The sequence below is a fragment of the Mustelus asterias genome, unplaced genomic scaffold (genome assembly GCF_964213995.1).
Source record: "Mustelus asterias unplaced genomic scaffold, sMusAst1.hap1.1 HAP1_SCAFFOLD_339, whole genome shotgun sequence".
Lineage (NCBI taxonomy): Eukaryota > Metazoa > Chordata > Chondrichthyes > Carcharhiniformes > Triakidae > Mustelus > Mustelus asterias.
The window spans coordinates 79,783-97,079 of record NW_027590300.1 but is presented as its reverse complement, the minus strand read 5'-3'; the positions used below and the strand labels follow the sequence as shown (position 1 = coordinate 97,079).

Below are 17,297 nucleotides of genomic sequence, written 5' to 3'. Positions count from 1 at the left end.
TCAGAAGTTGCAGCGAGACATCGATAGAATGCAAGACTGGGCGGAGAAGTGGCAGATGGACTTCAACCCGGATAAGTGTGTAGTGATCCATTTTGGCAGATCCAATGGGATGAAGCAGCAGTATAATATGAAGGGTACCATTCTTAGCAGTGTAGAGGATCAGAAGGACCTTGGGGTCCGGGTCCATAGGACTCTTAAATCGGCCTCGCAGGTGGAGGATGCGGTCAAGAAGGCATACGGCGTACTAGCCTTCATTAATCGAGGGATTGAGTTTAGGAGTCGGGAGATAATGCTGCAGCTTTATAGGACCCTGGTTAGACCCCACTTGGAGTACTGCGCGCAGTTCTGGTCACCTCATTACAGGAAAGATGTTGAAGCCATTGAAAGGGTGCAGAGGAGATTTACAAGGATGTTGCCTGAATTGGGGGGCATGCCTTATGAGGATAGGTTGAGGGAGCTTGGTCTCTTCTCCATGGAGAGACGAAGGATGAGAGGTGACCTGATAGAGGTTTACAAGATGTTGAGAGGTCTGGATAGGGTAGACTCTCAGAGGCTATTTCCAAGGGCTGAAATGGTTGCTACGAGAGGACACAGGTTTAAGGTGCTGGGGGGTAGGTACAGAGGAGATGTCAGGGGTAAGTTTTTCACTCAGAGGGTGGTGGGTGAGTGGAATCGGCTGACGTCGGTGGTGGTGGAGGCAAACTCGTTGGGGTCTTTTAAGGGACTTCTGGATGAGTACATAGGATTTAATGGGATTGAGGGCTATAGATAGGCCTAGAGGTAGGGATATGATCAGCGCAACTTGTGGGCCGAAGGGCCTGTTTGTGCTGTGGCTTTCTATGTTCTATGTTCTATCTACTGTAACGCTGTTCTTTTCTCAGATATGAGCACCATTATTTTGTTTAATCAGTTTTTTGCTATGGAACGTATTACTTTATTTTGGAAAGTGAAAGATGTTTTCTTATATTTTAAAGAAATTGTGGAAAGTTGTATTCGGTATCATGACTTATTTGTCGATCACAATCAATCCACAGTTTCAGCACAGCACAGACAATGAAGTTAACATTCTAGTTTGATTATTTACCCTGTATCTCCCAGAAATAGAATCTGATTCCTCTTGAACAGCGTGTTCTGGGGCCAAGTTTCAATTTACAGTATTATGTGCTCATTAATTCAAATTTTTCAATGCCTTATGGTCTCAAATTTATATTGTGTTGTATATTTTTGAATGATTGCTTCATGTTTAATTTCTGTCACACTTCAATAAAAATTCAGCCTTATTTCATGCCAAAAAAATCCTCTTTCAGATCACTCCATTCACGTTTTCAGGGAAAGTGAAATACTAAAATGCCAATGAGATACATTTAAAATGTCCACAACACGTATTCCACTGTAGGAAACGCTGCTGTCTACTTAAATCCAGACTATTGCTACGGACAATTCTGTGGCAATTTCCAATTAAAGGTGTTTTGTAAGTGTTTTGAGTGATATGTTGTTGCCATAAAAGCAAGGGGGAACACCATTGCCTTGTCTGAATTATCCACTTGAGCAGACGTTCAAGAAAACGCATTAATGTCTAAATAGAAAGGGAAAATCTCGGACAACATCCTCAGCACTGAACTGGGAGATCAGCTGAGACTCTATACTCAAGTCTCTACAATGAGACTTAAACAGAAGATAGACTGACACAAAGGTAAGAGTGCTTAACAGAAGGCAGGACGAGAGTTTACAATGTTTTGACTCTGATTAAATTAAAGCTTCTTTTTCTTATTACTCAGAGTTTGTCAAAATCAGATTGTAAGTCGAATCAAATACAATTAGCACGGCTGATTCCGTGTGATGGGCCCCTGCGCTAGTTTACCAGACAGGCCTCAAATTCGGATGATAACCGTTTCAGTTATACATAATCTGCTAGGATAAGAGCTCACTGTTGTTACATTAGAGTATACTCTGCTGTGTGAGAATGTAACTGCGGGGTGTGGGACACCCGCCTCCCCAGCACAGCTCAATGGCTGAAACTGACAATCTAATTATTTAAGCTGAATCTTGTGAGAAATACAGTTGAACACTTTTGAACAGGCTGTTGTGGTGCCTGGGTTCAATTTACAGAAAAAAATGTTCGATCTCATTCAAATTTGTCTTTTTGCATGATCGCTTAATTTGGAAACTGAAGTATTTTAACTCATTTGTTTTAATAAAACAAATTTTGGAGTGTACCTTTCGTAGTTCTATCAAATTTTGAAAGGTAATCATCCGCGCCCGATCGAGAAAAAAAAAACACCATTAAATTTCATGCCATTTATTTCGTGGCGGAATTTCACCAGCTTAACTTCAATGAGATACATTTAAAATCCCTGTATCAACTATTGTACTGTAGGAAAAGTTGAAGTCAGTTTAAACTATATGTGCTGCTCCGTGCAACAGTTTGATAACGGCCACCTGAGACCACTTTTGCGATGATATTTGAGCGGCAGATATTAAACAGTCCAGCCGGGTTATTCCCCTGCCTTGTTCGAGTGCTCCTTATGAACGGACAATGGGACATTTGCGTTAAGGTCTTGTCCAGAAGCGGGGACCTCAGACAATGCAGCACACACTCCGATCTGAACTGAGATATCTCTCGAGAAATTGTGCTCAAGTCTGTAGAACGAGACTTTGAAAACAGACTGATACAATGATATTAAACTGAGAGTGCCAACAATGAGCCAACTTTCACCGTTTCCCTTTTACTGGCAGCTTTCAATAGTTACTTTCCATCGATACAAATATGTGTTATGCTCTCTGTTGAATTGTGTCAGTCTTAGATTTGACACCCAGTCCAACCCCATTGATTATGTGACTTTGAACTCTGCAGTTCTTTTCCAGGCACAACAGACTAAAATACTGATCCTCCCCACTTACTGTGAACCAAATGTTATAGAATTGGAGCGTCATTTTATTACGCAGAATGTAATGTGCTGTGGAGTAAGAGATAATGCACTTAGTGTGGGCTCTCGGCATATATTTTATTTCTATGAATGTTGACACACAGTGGTGGTGTCTGTTCAGAAATCTCTGTGACAGAAATATGTGTGACGATCCAATTGTTACATACCTAACTGATATGTTCAGTACATATATTCATGATTGCATGTACTTTGAATTGCACATTTGTAAAAATGCTTTGATGAATATGCTGTATTTGCACAGTATTATAGGCTTCCTTCCGAGGGCGAGTCTGTTTGTTTGAGTTCCAATGCAGATTGCTCAGTTTCCTTGCTCACTATTGTCAGATCGTGTTTGGTGGCATTTATTACTCAACCAATAATTTAAAAATATACTGTTTAACTGACGGGATATCGCTGTCACAACATTTATGCTTTTCACGAATTGTACATCATGGAATATTAACTAACTGGATCAAAAAACTACGCTTCATGTGGGGAAGGGAATTCCATAGATTATTTTGCACGGGTTCAGAAACTTATTTTATTGAGAAATAGATGGGAAAAATACCCGCGTGAGTTCAGTCGGTAGCATGTGCTGGTTTGGTTGATGTTCTGCATTCAGGGAGTTAACTTTCCCTCCACACTCCACATTTTAACAACTTTGCTTCCTGCACGATGTGTTCGGGTTTGCAGTTCCTGTCTATTATGCATCTGAAAGAGTCGTAGTGGCAGCAAAAATGGGCTGCAGTCCGTAAAATGTTAAAATCTAATATTCACATTTGCAAAATTAGAATGTTGCTTAATCAGTTCCAATGAATTATATAATGCAAAAGTATTGCCTATGACAAAATTAGGTAAATTATCTCTCTTGCTGCTGTTGAAATTTCGAATAGAATTTTCCAAGATTTGTTTTAAGCATGAGTTTTGCCATTAAAGTAAACAATTTCACTCTTCACCTCATGGCAGAAGGAAAGAAATCATTCATTTTTGTCAAATATGCCCATTTAAAATACTGATTCCACTCAGCAAGCGGCGGAGTGAATGGACACGGAATGTAGCATGTACTTGGCAGTTTACTCCTGCGTTTGTCTGAAATGCATGTTGCACCATGAATCGTTTTTACCAATCGACAGCTGATCAAAATCAATGAACATGAAAAGTGCGCATTTAATTCCGATGAATGATCATCTGTAGCGAATATGGAACAGTTTGTGTCGAGGAAAATTCACAACTTAATACGTATGTAGTGTTATTTGACTTTCAGCTCTACCGTTTGAAATAGGCGATTTTATTTCCCATTTTCCTTGCCGTCAGCCTGGAGGGGGATTTATCCTCTTGCGATTTCCAGACAGATAGGAAGAGAGAGAGAGAGCTCAGTGTCAGAATATTGCGAGTTCTAAATCAGAATCCAGGGGGAAAACTGCAGCTGTGCCGACTCCTCCCACACCAACCATTCTGTCAATGGGATTTCAAACTAGAATTTTCGTGTGGCGCAGGGAATTAAAGTTATTAATTTAAAATCACTTGCACTGAATTTAGAATATTCAGAAAAAGTATGCTGCAGATATGTATTCAGGGGAGGAAGGAAAAAATAGCTTTCTTGCTATTAAATATTAAGACTGACATAGCAGCGAGAACATTCAAAATAATACCACTGATTTCACGTACATGGATTGCATGAACAATTATGTCTGGTTATTGATGGCCTCCAACATTCTGAACTATATCATTCAATGGCATCTTTTATTTCATATATTTTTATGTTCAGTTCTTTCCGATAATTAATCGTCTTCACAGACTCTTTGTTAATGGCCCATATCACTTTGGCCATACGTTTTTTTCTGTATCACCTTACATAATGGCCAATATCTTTTCTGTATGTCTTATCAAAATTTCACAATCTCTGGAGATAAACTTGTTTGCTAGCCTAAAGTTGACGGAATAGGTTAGGAATGACATTATCATTGATTTCAATTATATCCGCAGCATGAATTAGATCTGTGCCTTACTCCTGCTCATATTTCTTATGTTCATTAGTCTCTGCTCACTTGTTAGGTATTTACATTATGTCGTGCAGTAAAACGGAATTCATGGTTACAGTTATAGTGATCAGAGTTTTCTGATTTTACAACCAGGAAAATATTTATTCAGTCAAGAGCTGATTATTTGAATACATAATTATTGAAAGTTATGTGATTCGTACAACTGGTCATATTTGTATAGTGTGTGTTCCTTTTGGCCAGTATTTTAACATTGTCTCAAATGTATGGTTAAAAGTAACGTTCTCAGGACATCCAGCAAAACAATATTTAACAGGGAGCTGCTCGAATCCGAATTGAAAAACATGAATGTAAAACAACACAGTAACCATGTGCTCTAATCAAAAGATCACAACAGAGCTAACTTCTGAATTGTCCGAATCTATCCTTCTCTTTTCAGAAATGTCCTGTTTTAATAAACATAATTTCCAACATTTTACATCAGCCTTAAATATTCTTCTTTTTCATTGTATTTTGTTGGCGATTATAATCAGTTCCAGCACCACTTTTACTGACACCTATTGATTTTAGTTGACAAATACTCTTAGTTCCAAATAACAGGAAGCATTGATGTTTCAGAGTCGCTGTAGGTTAATGAGAGCAGAGAATGCCAGTGAGCGAATTAGAACCATAGAAACCATACAGTGCAGAAAGAGGCCATTCGGCCATCGAGTCTGTACCGACCGCAATCCCACCCAGGCCCTATCCCCATATCCCGCCCGCTAATCCCTCTAACCTACGCAACTCAGGACACTAGGGCCATTTTTTTTAAGCATGGCCAATCAACCTCACCCGCACATCTTTGGACTGTGGGAGGAAACCCGGACCAAATCCACGCAGAGACGAGCACATGCAAACCCGGACCAAATCCACGCAGAGACGAGGAGAGTGTGCAAACTCCACACAGACTTTGATCCAAGCCGGGAATCGAACCCAGGTCCCTGGAGCTGTGAAACAGCAGTGCTAACCAGTGTGCTACCGTGTCGCCCGTGAGTCTTTGAGTATCAGCAGCCGCAATAAGGCCAACTGAAATTTGAATTGATTAGCAATCAAGCAGCAAATCAAGCTATTTATCTAAATGGTCATGGGCTGCAAGTATTAGCGAAGGAGAATATGAAAAGTCAAATATATTGAAGAATCCTCCCAGAACTGTTAACATTCTGAACATTATCCCGAATATAATTAAATGTTACTCGCTGTAGATTCTAATATCGTATTACAGCAAAAATATGTTCTTTTTCGGTCATTGACTACCATCAGGGATAATTGGTCAATGGTATTCAGAATTAAAAACTGTAATATCGTCTTTTAAATGTCATTATTCTCTGCAGGGATGGCAACACTATGGTGTTTCAGTCGACTCTTCCAAAATGAAAAGCCCAAACGCAACCGCATTTGCACTGTTCAAACAAGAGACCCAACCACAGACACGACAAAGAGAGACTGTACCAAGTTATCAGTGTGTATCTGTGAAAACAATTCGCCTTCTTCTATCACATTACCAATGTTGGATTTCTGCAGGAATTGTATATATTGTTTCATGCGAATCTAATGAAATCACAGATGCCACTTCTGCAAAGTGAAGGGATTTTTTTTCCACAGCCATTTGGTGTATTTAAATGAAACCTTCACTCATTCCGAGCCTGGGCAAACTCCAACTCTCAGCATTTCATTACAGGCGGACCCGGAAACAGTCAACGTCGAGGTAATTGCCCTTTATTTACACATTATCTGATTCTATCATTTCCAATCCAGATCATTACATCCAGAGACTGGCCGAGAATCTCAGTGCATTTCTGGTCAGTAAACAGCGCCCCTGCCCTTTAGCAATCACAAGAAGAGAGGCTCGTCCGGGCATTTCCGGAAGGTGTGTCATCCCAGTTGAGGGACTGCTGTTATGTTCATGCATAGTGACAATTGAGGTGGTTCCCTTCAGTGCAGAGGTTGTAGGGTTCTCTTCACTCACACGACTGTCTCTGACAAAAGGGCTATGCTTTCTATCTCAGCAACATTGACGTGCAGACAAGAAGGTCACACACCAGCCTTTCTTATTGACTGCCAGAGACAGGTGCATTTCAGCATTCACTCCGGGCCCAAGCATTCCTGGGACTCTGAGAACGGTTTTCTATCAATCAGTGCCAATCAAGGTGATTAAGAGCACTGTCACCCTGCTCGTCCCGTTCCCCGTCAGCTCTCCTTGGAATACAGAATAAATTCCGGGCCCACAGCGACCAAGATTCTTCTTGAGCAGCTGCCTTGGCGGAATCTTCTCTCTGACTCCTGGTACCTGCTCACTCACGTGGTTTCCATATATTTATCTTTCTATTGTTTCATGTTTCAAATTAATTTCGTCCTTTATTGCGAACCTAGGATAGTCCAACTGGCAGATTGATTCTTCATTATAATCGTGAATGTGTTGTCCCTGTGCTGGGAGACTGGGGGTTTAACTGGTTTTGAATCTTGCTATCATTTGTACTGGACAGAAAAACTACGACTGGTGAGCGGGATCAGTGAATGCGTTGGGAGATTGGAGATTCGCTACTTAGGGCAGTGGGGGACTGTGGAAGATTCTCCCTGGGACCTGGCAGATGCTGCTGTTGTGTGTCGGGAGCTCGGCTGTGGGACTGCACTCTCTGCTCCCCGTGGGGCTTACTTTGGCGAAGGATCCGGATACATTGTGACCTACAATGTTCAATGCAGAGGGAACGAGAACGCCCTGCGGAAATGTCAGTCAGGTGGATGGTCGCGATATGACTTGTCACATTCCTATGATGCCTCTGTCATCTGCTCAGGTATTTACTTTTCTGCTTTCTCCATGTTTTATTTTCCCGACGACGAGGGAACTAACCTGGAACTGTCCGTCACCAGAAATGGAATGATAGTCATTGTCCAATTTGTCAGCGCATACTCATGTTGCATTCATATTAGAATGAACAAACCCCTCTGTAAGCAGTACGTAAATATTTGTCCTTTACCGCTCATCACGTCGTCCAGTGAAGTTTTCCCGAAAGCCACAGCCGCTGAGCTAGATTGCGGGGAATGTCACAATCACAGTTTAAATTTCCATTCGCGAAGCCAGCAGCCGCTCCCAGGCATTGATCAACCAAAAGTTCTTGGTTGCATTGGCCGTTTGTGGTGCGTCTGATCGCGTACATGAAGGTGAAGTCGGCCAAGGAAGTTTCTGAGCTCCAATGGATCAGCAGTTAGTATGGGTAGCTGAGAATGAAGAGACATAGTAAGATGCAAATTTCATGATATATTGATTCGCATTTGAATATTTATGCCGTGCACTCAGAGATGGAAACACAGATTGGTCATAAGAAACACAGACACGTCCCTGGGACAGATTGAGAAAGAAAACACAATTCATCAGTGTCCCTGACCCACATTGCTCTCCCGGCCTCACTCACAGTTGATTCGTTGGCGATTTACAAAATGTATATTAAGTGGGATGTGACTACGTAAACGGAAATGACGTTTGCTGATCAACTGCTTGTGTATTTTGTGAATAATTTTCCAGTGGAATGCTTATGAACATTCGTAAGTCTCTCTTTAAGCACATAGCCACATTGAAGCTGACAATCCATACATCTTTTGCACACCTATCTTCCATTGTCCCAACCGAATGTCTTCAGTTACCTATCCGATTTCGCGCTGATTTGGCAGATTCCGAATGTCCCAAACAAATCCTTCTAATTTCTCTCCACTGCATATTCTCGGGGTGTGAACAGAATGACCATTTGTCCCACAGAATAGAGATGGCCAATTCTTAAACTGAGTTTGATGGGATTCCCTTGTTTGCAATAACTTCCTAATATTAAATCTCATCAGGTTCCACAAACACAGCCAGGTGACAGGAATGTACAGTTGAAATGTTGAAATCGGACAGTTTATTAAGCATGTGTCGGAAAGATAAAAGGCCAAGTTTCTGTTAGCATAATTAGAAAATAATTAATATCAATAGGACAAATATTATTTGTGATATAATTCAATAAGCATTTTACTTCGTAAGAAATGGTTAGACTGCAGCATTTCAGTGACATTTTCATTGTTGAAAAGAAAGCAAGGCAACATACAGTGATATCTAAAAAAATAATTAATAGAATAGCAACTACGTTAAAACTGATATCTCCAGCACTTTCGCACACAGGGGGACGATAGAGTTCATGCGATTAAATGTGCCATGTGACGTTGATCAATAACGATATGGGATTAATGTTGAGTTTTGCCGACATTTTCTCGAATTTTTCATCGGAAATAGTTTCAGAATTATGTGTATCCAAATATATTTCTCAGGAAGTACACTGCCCAGGCTGCTGAATGGAAGCCATCCCTGTGCTGGGAGGCTGGAGATTTATTGGAATGGAAACTGGGGAACAGTTTGCAAAGATGAGGCATGGTCATCACCTGAGGCGGAAGCTGTTTGCCAGCTGTTGGATTGTGGTTCTGTCACAGCGATGCCGCTTATCTCTCATTTTGGTCCAGGGTCAGGGCCTGTGATTGGTCGAGAAGGTTGTGGACACCAGCAAGATTTTGCAGTAATCTGTTCAGGTACAAACCCTGATAATTCGGGAAATTAATGTCTTATCCACAAATACTACGTGGTCTGCCTCAGAAGGCAGCGGACAAATGCGGAGCTTTCTTTTTTAAGACAGTTCGATAGATGATTATTGGACAAAGGGATCAAACGTTATTGAGTGAAGGTCGTAATGCATATATCTAAATACGAATAAGCCAGACATTGTCTTATAGAATAGCGGTGCAGTGTCGAGGAAGTGAATAACAGATCACTGCTCCTATTTGGTATTCCCGAACACTCTTATTAATAATGTCGCGATTTAATAACAGGGACGCGTTCCTGCGCGGTTTGCTGCAACATTGCAACAATTTCTGGACGAAAACAAATACAATATTACTTGAATGACTATAATAATCCATTACTGATTAGATTACTTTTGCAATAATAAATTTGTTGCAATATTTAATTGGGCGACAGGAAGGTTGACTTAATGCGCCTCTGGACTCACTGCTCAGGTTCCTCCTACATGCAAAAGCGAATGGCTGGATCACTGCCGGGCACAGCACAATTTATAATAACCGAGGAAGAGAAGCCATTGGCTTCGACAGCGCTGAGATTTTTGAAAAGAAAACCGAATACTGCTCTGCTATAATTGCAGAGTGATTCATATACATTCCCGAATAACGAGCTTCCTCTATATTTCGTCAATCACAGAATTCATACAGTGCAGAAGGAGGTCATTTGGCCCATCGATTCTGCACCGACCCTCCAAAGCAACATCTCACTCAGGGTTCTCGAGTTCTTATCGCACTCCTGTCCATCCCTAACTGCCCTAGAAAAAGTGGTGTCATGCTGTCTTCTTCAGCAACTGCAGTCCATTTAATGTGGCTGAGGCATTTGCCCTTTCCACTATCTTTCAATTTACGAATACTGAATTCTTGAAACGTGGGTGCGGGTATGGATGAGAGGGGAATAAAAAGTGAGGGCAGAGGTATTGACCTGGCGTGGCTATACTCAATTTCTGTTCAGAAGACAGTTTAGAGGCCTGATTTGCGCTCATGACTCAGATGGTATCTAAGTCTGTTTTATATTATTGTAAGAAGTTTAACAACACCAGGTTAAAGTCCAACAGGTTTATTTGGTAGCAAAAGCCACACAAGCTTTCGAAGCTCTAAGCCGCTTCTTCAGGTGAGTGGGAATTTTGTTCACAAACAGAGCTTATAAAGACACAGACTCAATTTACATGAATAATGGTTGGAATGCGAATACCCACAACTAATCAAGTCTTTAAGAAACAAGACAGCCAGTGAAACTCTGCAGGTCCACGCAACTGTGGGAGTTACAAATAGTGTGACATGAACCCAATATCGCGGTTGAGGCCGTCCTCGTGTATGCGGAACTTGGCTATCAGTTTCTGCTCAGCGACTCTGCGCTGTCGTGTGTCGCGAAGGCCACCTTGGAGAACGCTTACCCGAATATCAGAGGCCGAATGCCCGTGACCGCTGAAGTGCTCCCCAACAGGAAGAGAACAGTCTTGCCTGGTGATTGTCGAGCGGTGTTCATTCACCCGTTGTCGCAGCGTCTTCGCGACACACGACAGCGCAGAGTCGCTGAGCAGAAACTGATAGCCAAGTTCCGCACACACGAGGACGGCCTCAACCGGGATATTGGATTCATGTCACACTATTTGTAACTCCCACAGTTGCGTGGACCTGCAGAGTTTCACTGGCTGTCTTGTCTGGAGACAATACACATCTTTTTAGCCTGTCTTGATGCTCTCTCCACTCCCATTGTTTTGTTTCTTAAAGACTTGATTAGTTGTAAGTATTCGCATTCCAACCATTATTCATGTACAAACAAAGAACAAACAAAGAACAATACAGCACAGGAACAGGCCCTTCGGCCCTCCAAGCCCGCGCCGCTCCCCGGTCCAGGATTGAATCCTGAATCCAGGATCCCCGCCCAATTTTCCAGCCTATCTACATCCTAATATCCTATCCACCGAGCTGTCCCTCACAGCTACGATGCTTTGTTCATCACAACCTATTAACTCACCCCCACCCCCCCCCCCCCATTCCAGACCATGTGATCTCCAGGGAGAGGCGAAAACCCAGAGTGAAAAACCCCAGGGCCAATATGGGGAAAAAAAATCTGGGAAATTCCTCTCCGACCCCCTGAGGCGATCGAAACGAGTCCAGGAGATCACAATGGCCCTGATCGGAAAATGCTTCCCAACCCTATTCATTTCCACTTCCACGAACACCATATGAATTCCCTGCCCCCGAGACAGGTTCCCAACTATCCGCAGTCTCGCTCTGTACAGGCACCAGCAAGATGATCATAGAATGAAGCCTTAAAACGAGAAACAAGGAACAATTAGCCCGCGCCGCTCCCTGGTCCAAACTAGACCACTCTTTTGTATCCCTCCATTCCCACTCCGTTCATATAGCTGTCTAGATAAGTCTTAAACGTTCCCAGTGTGTCCGCCTCCACCACCTTGCCCGGCAACACATTCCAGGCCCCCACGACCCTCTGTGTGAAATATGTCCTTCTGATATCTGTGTTAAACCTCCCCCCCTTCACCTTGAACCTATGACCCCTCGTGAACGTCACCACCGACCCGGGGAAAAGCTTCCCACCGTTCACCCTATCCATGCCTTTCATAATTTTATACACCTCTATTAAGTCTCCCCTCATCCTCCGTCTTTCCAAGGAGAACAACCCCAGTTTCCCCAATCTCTCCTCATAACCAAGCCCCTCCATACCAGGCAACATCCTGGTAAACCTCCTCTGTACTCGCTCCAAAGCCTCCACGTCCTTCTAGTAGTGTGGCGACCAGAACTGGACGCAGTATTCCAAATGCGGCCGAACCAACGTTCTATACATCTGCAACATCAGACCCCAACTTTTATACTCTATGCCCCGTCCTATAAAGGCAAGCATGCCATATGCCTTCTTCACCACCTTCTCCACCTGTGACGTCACCTTCAAAGATCTGTGGACTTGCACACCCAGGTCCCTCTGCGTCTCTACACCCTTTATGGTTCTTCCATTTATCGTGTAGCTCCTCCCTACATTATTCCCACCAATATGCATCACTTCGCATTTATCAGGATTGAACTCCATCTGCCATTTCCTTCCCCAAATTTCCAGCCTATCTATATCCTTCTGTAGCCTCTGACTATGTTCCTCACTGTCTGCAAGTCCTGCCAGTTTTGTGTCGTCCGCAAACTTACTGGTCACCCCAGTTACTCCTTCTTCCAGATCATTTATATAAATCACAAACAGCAGAGGTCCCAATACAGAGCCCTGCGGTACACCAGTAGTCACAGGCCTCCAGCCGGAAAAAGACCCTTCCACTACCACCCTCTGTCTTCTATGACCAAGCCAGTTCTCCACCCATCTAGCCACCTCCCCCTTTATCCCATGGGATCCAACCTTTTTCACTAGCCTACCATGAGGGACTTTGTCAAACGCTTTACTAAAGTACAATGTAAATTGAGTCTGTGTCTTTATAAGCTCTGTTTGTGAACAGAATTCCCACTCACCTGAAGAAGGGGCTTCGAGCTTCGAAAGCTTGTGTGGCTTTTGCTACCAAATAAACCTGTTGGACTTTAACCTGGTGTTGTTAAACTTCTTACTGTGTTTACCCCAGTCCAACGCCGGCATCTCCACATTATATTATTGTGCCAAACTGTTCTCCCATTACAGTCCAGCTGACTAGACATGAATGTCGTACTGAACGGAAATGTTATACGTACCTGGCCACTGCATTTCTTGTTCTGACTACACTAACACGTAGAGTTTCACGGACTTACTCTGTCCCTAATTTCCTTTTATTTCATCAATAGTTGCAACTTAATGTCAGCTGCAGAAATAACACTTCAGCGTCATTTTGGATTCAAGTGTTCGATTGAAATATAATCAAGTGTAGACAATGTTGCAGGCTGGGATGACTGTAGGGACTATGGTTATTCCAGATACTCAAGTTTCTCTCGTTCAACACAGGGTAAAAATGAAAGTGAAATGTGACGCCTAATGTTGCTGTCTGGGTTCTGAATGAAAACATTAAAGAAATGAAAAGGGAGCAAAAAATACATTGGTTTCGATCTGAAAGAGATTATTTGTCTTGGACTTCTCATTTTTTCTCTTCATAGATGCTTGCAGAGCTTTCAGTGGGGATAGTGTTTATTTTTTACATCACACTGATCGCATTGGATTCGTCAGAATAAAAATATAGTACCGACAAGCGTACAGTGATATTTCAAACAGAAGCGTTGGCCGGGTGTGACGGTGGAGGAACATTAGGCATTGGGAGGTGGTCTCGGTGCTGAACAATTGCTATTGGACGGAAATCCAATCAAACTAAGAACGAAATCTGACAAATTCATGTTGATGAGCTATGTGATAAGTGGTCATTGATAAGTAAATTGCACTCTCGTGAATTGATATTACTCAGGTCGCCGAAATGCTGCACGAGCAGATGGAGAGTCCCGATGCTCGGGTAGATTGGAAATCCAGCACGCTGAACACTGGGAAACAGTGTGTGATCTTCACTGGGATTGGAATGCCGCAGATGTGGTCTGTGCTCAGCTGCAATGTGGAGTCGCTGTGAATCTACCAAGACGCGTCCAGTTTCGACAGGGCACTGGTCTCATACGGAGGAATCGCTTGGAATGTAAAGGGAATGAGACAAGTCTGTTCCATTGTCCTCTTTCTCCAGTAACTCAACACGAGTGCACACACAGAAACGATGTCAATGTGATTTGCTCCAGTGAGTACAAACAAAAAAACCCAAACAATCCCTGTAATGAATAAAACCAAAGGAAATGACATTATTGCCATTCCCACGAACAAAAGCATATCCAAACCAGTCTAACAGTTCAAATCGTTTTGACACTGGCCTCATCAAACGTTACCAATAATCCGCAATCACTTTTTAAATGAGGAAGTTATCAAAATGACGTTTGTTGCTGGGTAATTTGATACATATTTTTATTTACTTCGAAGTTGGGTCTCCTTTCTGCATATTTGATGTACCATTCATTGTCAAATGAGTAGTACTGTGCCCTATCACTAACCGTGCAAAACCTCAAGAACTTCATCCAGAAGTGCGTCATTAACTTTTCGTTCGCTTCATTAACCATACGGTTACATAACTTGCCAAGTGAGCACTCATATAAAATTGAATCATTGAGATCTAAAAATATATATATTTCGTAGGTTTATCTCATGGTTAAGTGCAGAGGGAACAATTTGCCACTTGCGCACCTTGTTAAATAAATATGTATTTGCTGTCTTTTACATTCAATTTCATTTGAGTTCATTGATCTGATGTTGCACACACCCTCTTGCCTTCCTTCCCCGAGCAATGGCGTTAAGTTTCCAGCTCTGTCAACATTCGCTTCTGCCAGAAAACCTTCCCAAATCACCACATCAGCACTGTTCTCAATTTCCATACCCTTCTACGTCTAGTCCCCTCAGTTGACATTAATTGGCTATTGTTTCAGTTATTTGCTGCAACATCTCTTTCGGTAATGGTAAGGGAATCAACATTGACCACGCACTTAAATGCCACAGGTGACAGAACAGGTCAGTTGATGAAATCTGCGCAACGATTGCTTTAGCAACACAACTCCTCTTTATTACTGATGAGGCAGATGTCAAAATTAGGATTAAACACGCTGCAATCGATTTGCAAGCAAATCTCAAGGAATTAAATGATCCCCAGGCAAGCAATCTAATTGAACGGCAGCAGGTAAGGTTCCATCCATCCTGCTACTTACACAAGCCATGGCGCATTGGTCTGCTTCAAAATTCTAGAGCCCTCTATCTAACATGAGGACCTTCTAAAACAATACATTTCACGTTCTTTTCCTGCGTGATCCTGGGAAATATAGCAGGTGAGTTTTGTTGCTTTGAGAATAATTCATCAGACATCTTAAATGCGTCACGTAATATTCAGTTTTAAGTACATTTCGAATGTATGGCAGATATGTGTTCCTTTAATTTCCCCAACATTGTACTGTGCTTGGTATTGGCATCAAATTGAATATTTCTTCAAAACGTATTCACTGGTGAAAAATATAAGGCTGAATGCTCTTCTTAAATTTCTGTCAGCTATTGCAAAAAGGAGCAAACAATGACAGTGACTTAAAGTGTCAGTTTTAATAACCTTCTTTCTTATTTAGTTCAACTTCTGCTTTACAATTTGTTCCTATTTTTCAGATGAAAGCTGGTCATTGAGATTAACGAATGGGGGAAGCAGTTGCGATGGGCGAGTGGAGATTTACCACAACAGCTCTTGGGGCAGAGTGCAGGACAGCTTCTGGGATCTGAATGATGCCAACGTTGTTTGTAGACAATTGGAATGCGGCGACGCAAGATCCGTTTATAACTCTTCAAAGTACGGAGAGAGTGATGAGCCTGTGTTGTTGAATGATGTCCATTGTGAAGGAAACGAATCACACCTCCGGAGCTGCAGATCATTTCTACTGGATTCCTCTCTCAATGACAGATTCGGCGTTGGTGTTCTGTGCTCAGGTGAATAAAACTGTCGTTGCTTGCGAAACATAAAGAACACATTCTAACTGCTGAGGCATTTAGTAATGTTATTTTCCCTTTTTGTGGTGTCACCAAAACATGTTGTTAAGGTAATGAAGGTAGAGATGGGTGACCGAGCTGGATGTGCACGGCGAACAGATTTTATGGTGGATTAAAGCAAGGCAAAACTCACAACGGTCAACACAGGAACAAAATAGAGAACGCAACATGAAATAATGCCAAAAAATACATGCCAAAAACGTCATTAAATTGGTAGCTATATGCGTTTCACAGCACAATGAAAGACGGTGATGTGAGTGAGGAATTCATTTCAGAATATATGAAGGGTTCAGGACAAGGTTGAAGCTCCTGTTAGGACTGAGTACTCGAAGCACTTTGAACAGCCGTTTAAATCTTTAGTTCGGCAGCATTTGAAGTATGTGTGCTGTTATGGTGATCACACTGTCAGAAGGACGTGGATGCTTTTTAGAGTGTGCAAAAAAGGCTCTTCCAGCATCTTGCCTGGAGGATTTTAGGTATGAGGCAAGGTTGGATAAACCAGGATTGTTTTCACGGGCAGGACGCAGGTTCAGAATGACCTGATTGAAGTCAACAACGCCATAAGAGGCATACAAAAATCTGAGGTCACGTGGATAGTCAGAGGCTTTTTTCTCAGGGTGGATAGGTGGACGACAAGAGGGCACAGGTTTAAGTTGATAGGTGATAAGTTTATGGGAGTCCTGCGGGGAAACGTTAGCACAAAAAGGATGGCGGGTGCCTCCCATCCATTGGCTCTGTGTACACTTCCCGCTGCTCGGCAAAGCAGCCAGCTTAATTCAGGACCCGACGCACCCCGGGCATTCTCTCTTCCACTTTCTTCCGTCAGGAAAATATACAAAAATCTGAGGTCACGTACCAAACGACTCAAGAACAACTTCTTCCCTGCTGCCATCAGACTTTTGAATGGGCCTACCTTGCATTAAGTTAAACTTTCTAAACACCCTCGCCATAAATGTAACACTACATTCTGTACGCTCTCGTTTCCTTCCTTTTGGACTATATGGTTTGTCTGTTTAGCGCGCAAGAAACAATACTTTTCATTGTGTGTAATACATATCACAATAATAAATCAAATCAAATCAAATGAAAAGAAAACACTGCCAGTGGAGGTGGTGGAAACAGGCAAATTAGCAACATTAAAGGTGTATACACATGAACGGGAGTCGATCAGAAGCATAGAAACCATGTATTGGCGCAGTTTTAGTCGGG

General features: G+C 42.3%; 1 protein-coding gene across 1 annotated transcript in view; it reads left to right on the top strand.

Annotated features, from left to right (window-relative positions):
• Positions 1-4,126: 4,126 nt before the first annotated feature.
• Positions 4,127-17,297, top strand: part of LOC144486428 (scavenger receptor cysteine-rich type 1 protein M130-like) — a 37,612-nt gene continuing 24,441 nt past the window's right edge. Inside the window, exons 1-4 of the mRNA XM_078204464.1 lie at positions 4,127-4,166; positions 7,450-8,094; positions 9,263-9,517; positions 15,714-16,028. Coding sequence (XP_078060590.1) covers positions 4,127-4,166; positions 7,450-8,094; positions 9,263-9,517; positions 15,714-16,028 — 1,255 coding nt within the window. The remainder of the gene's footprint in view (positions 4,167-7,449; positions 8,095-9,262; positions 9,518-15,713; positions 16,029-17,297) is intronic.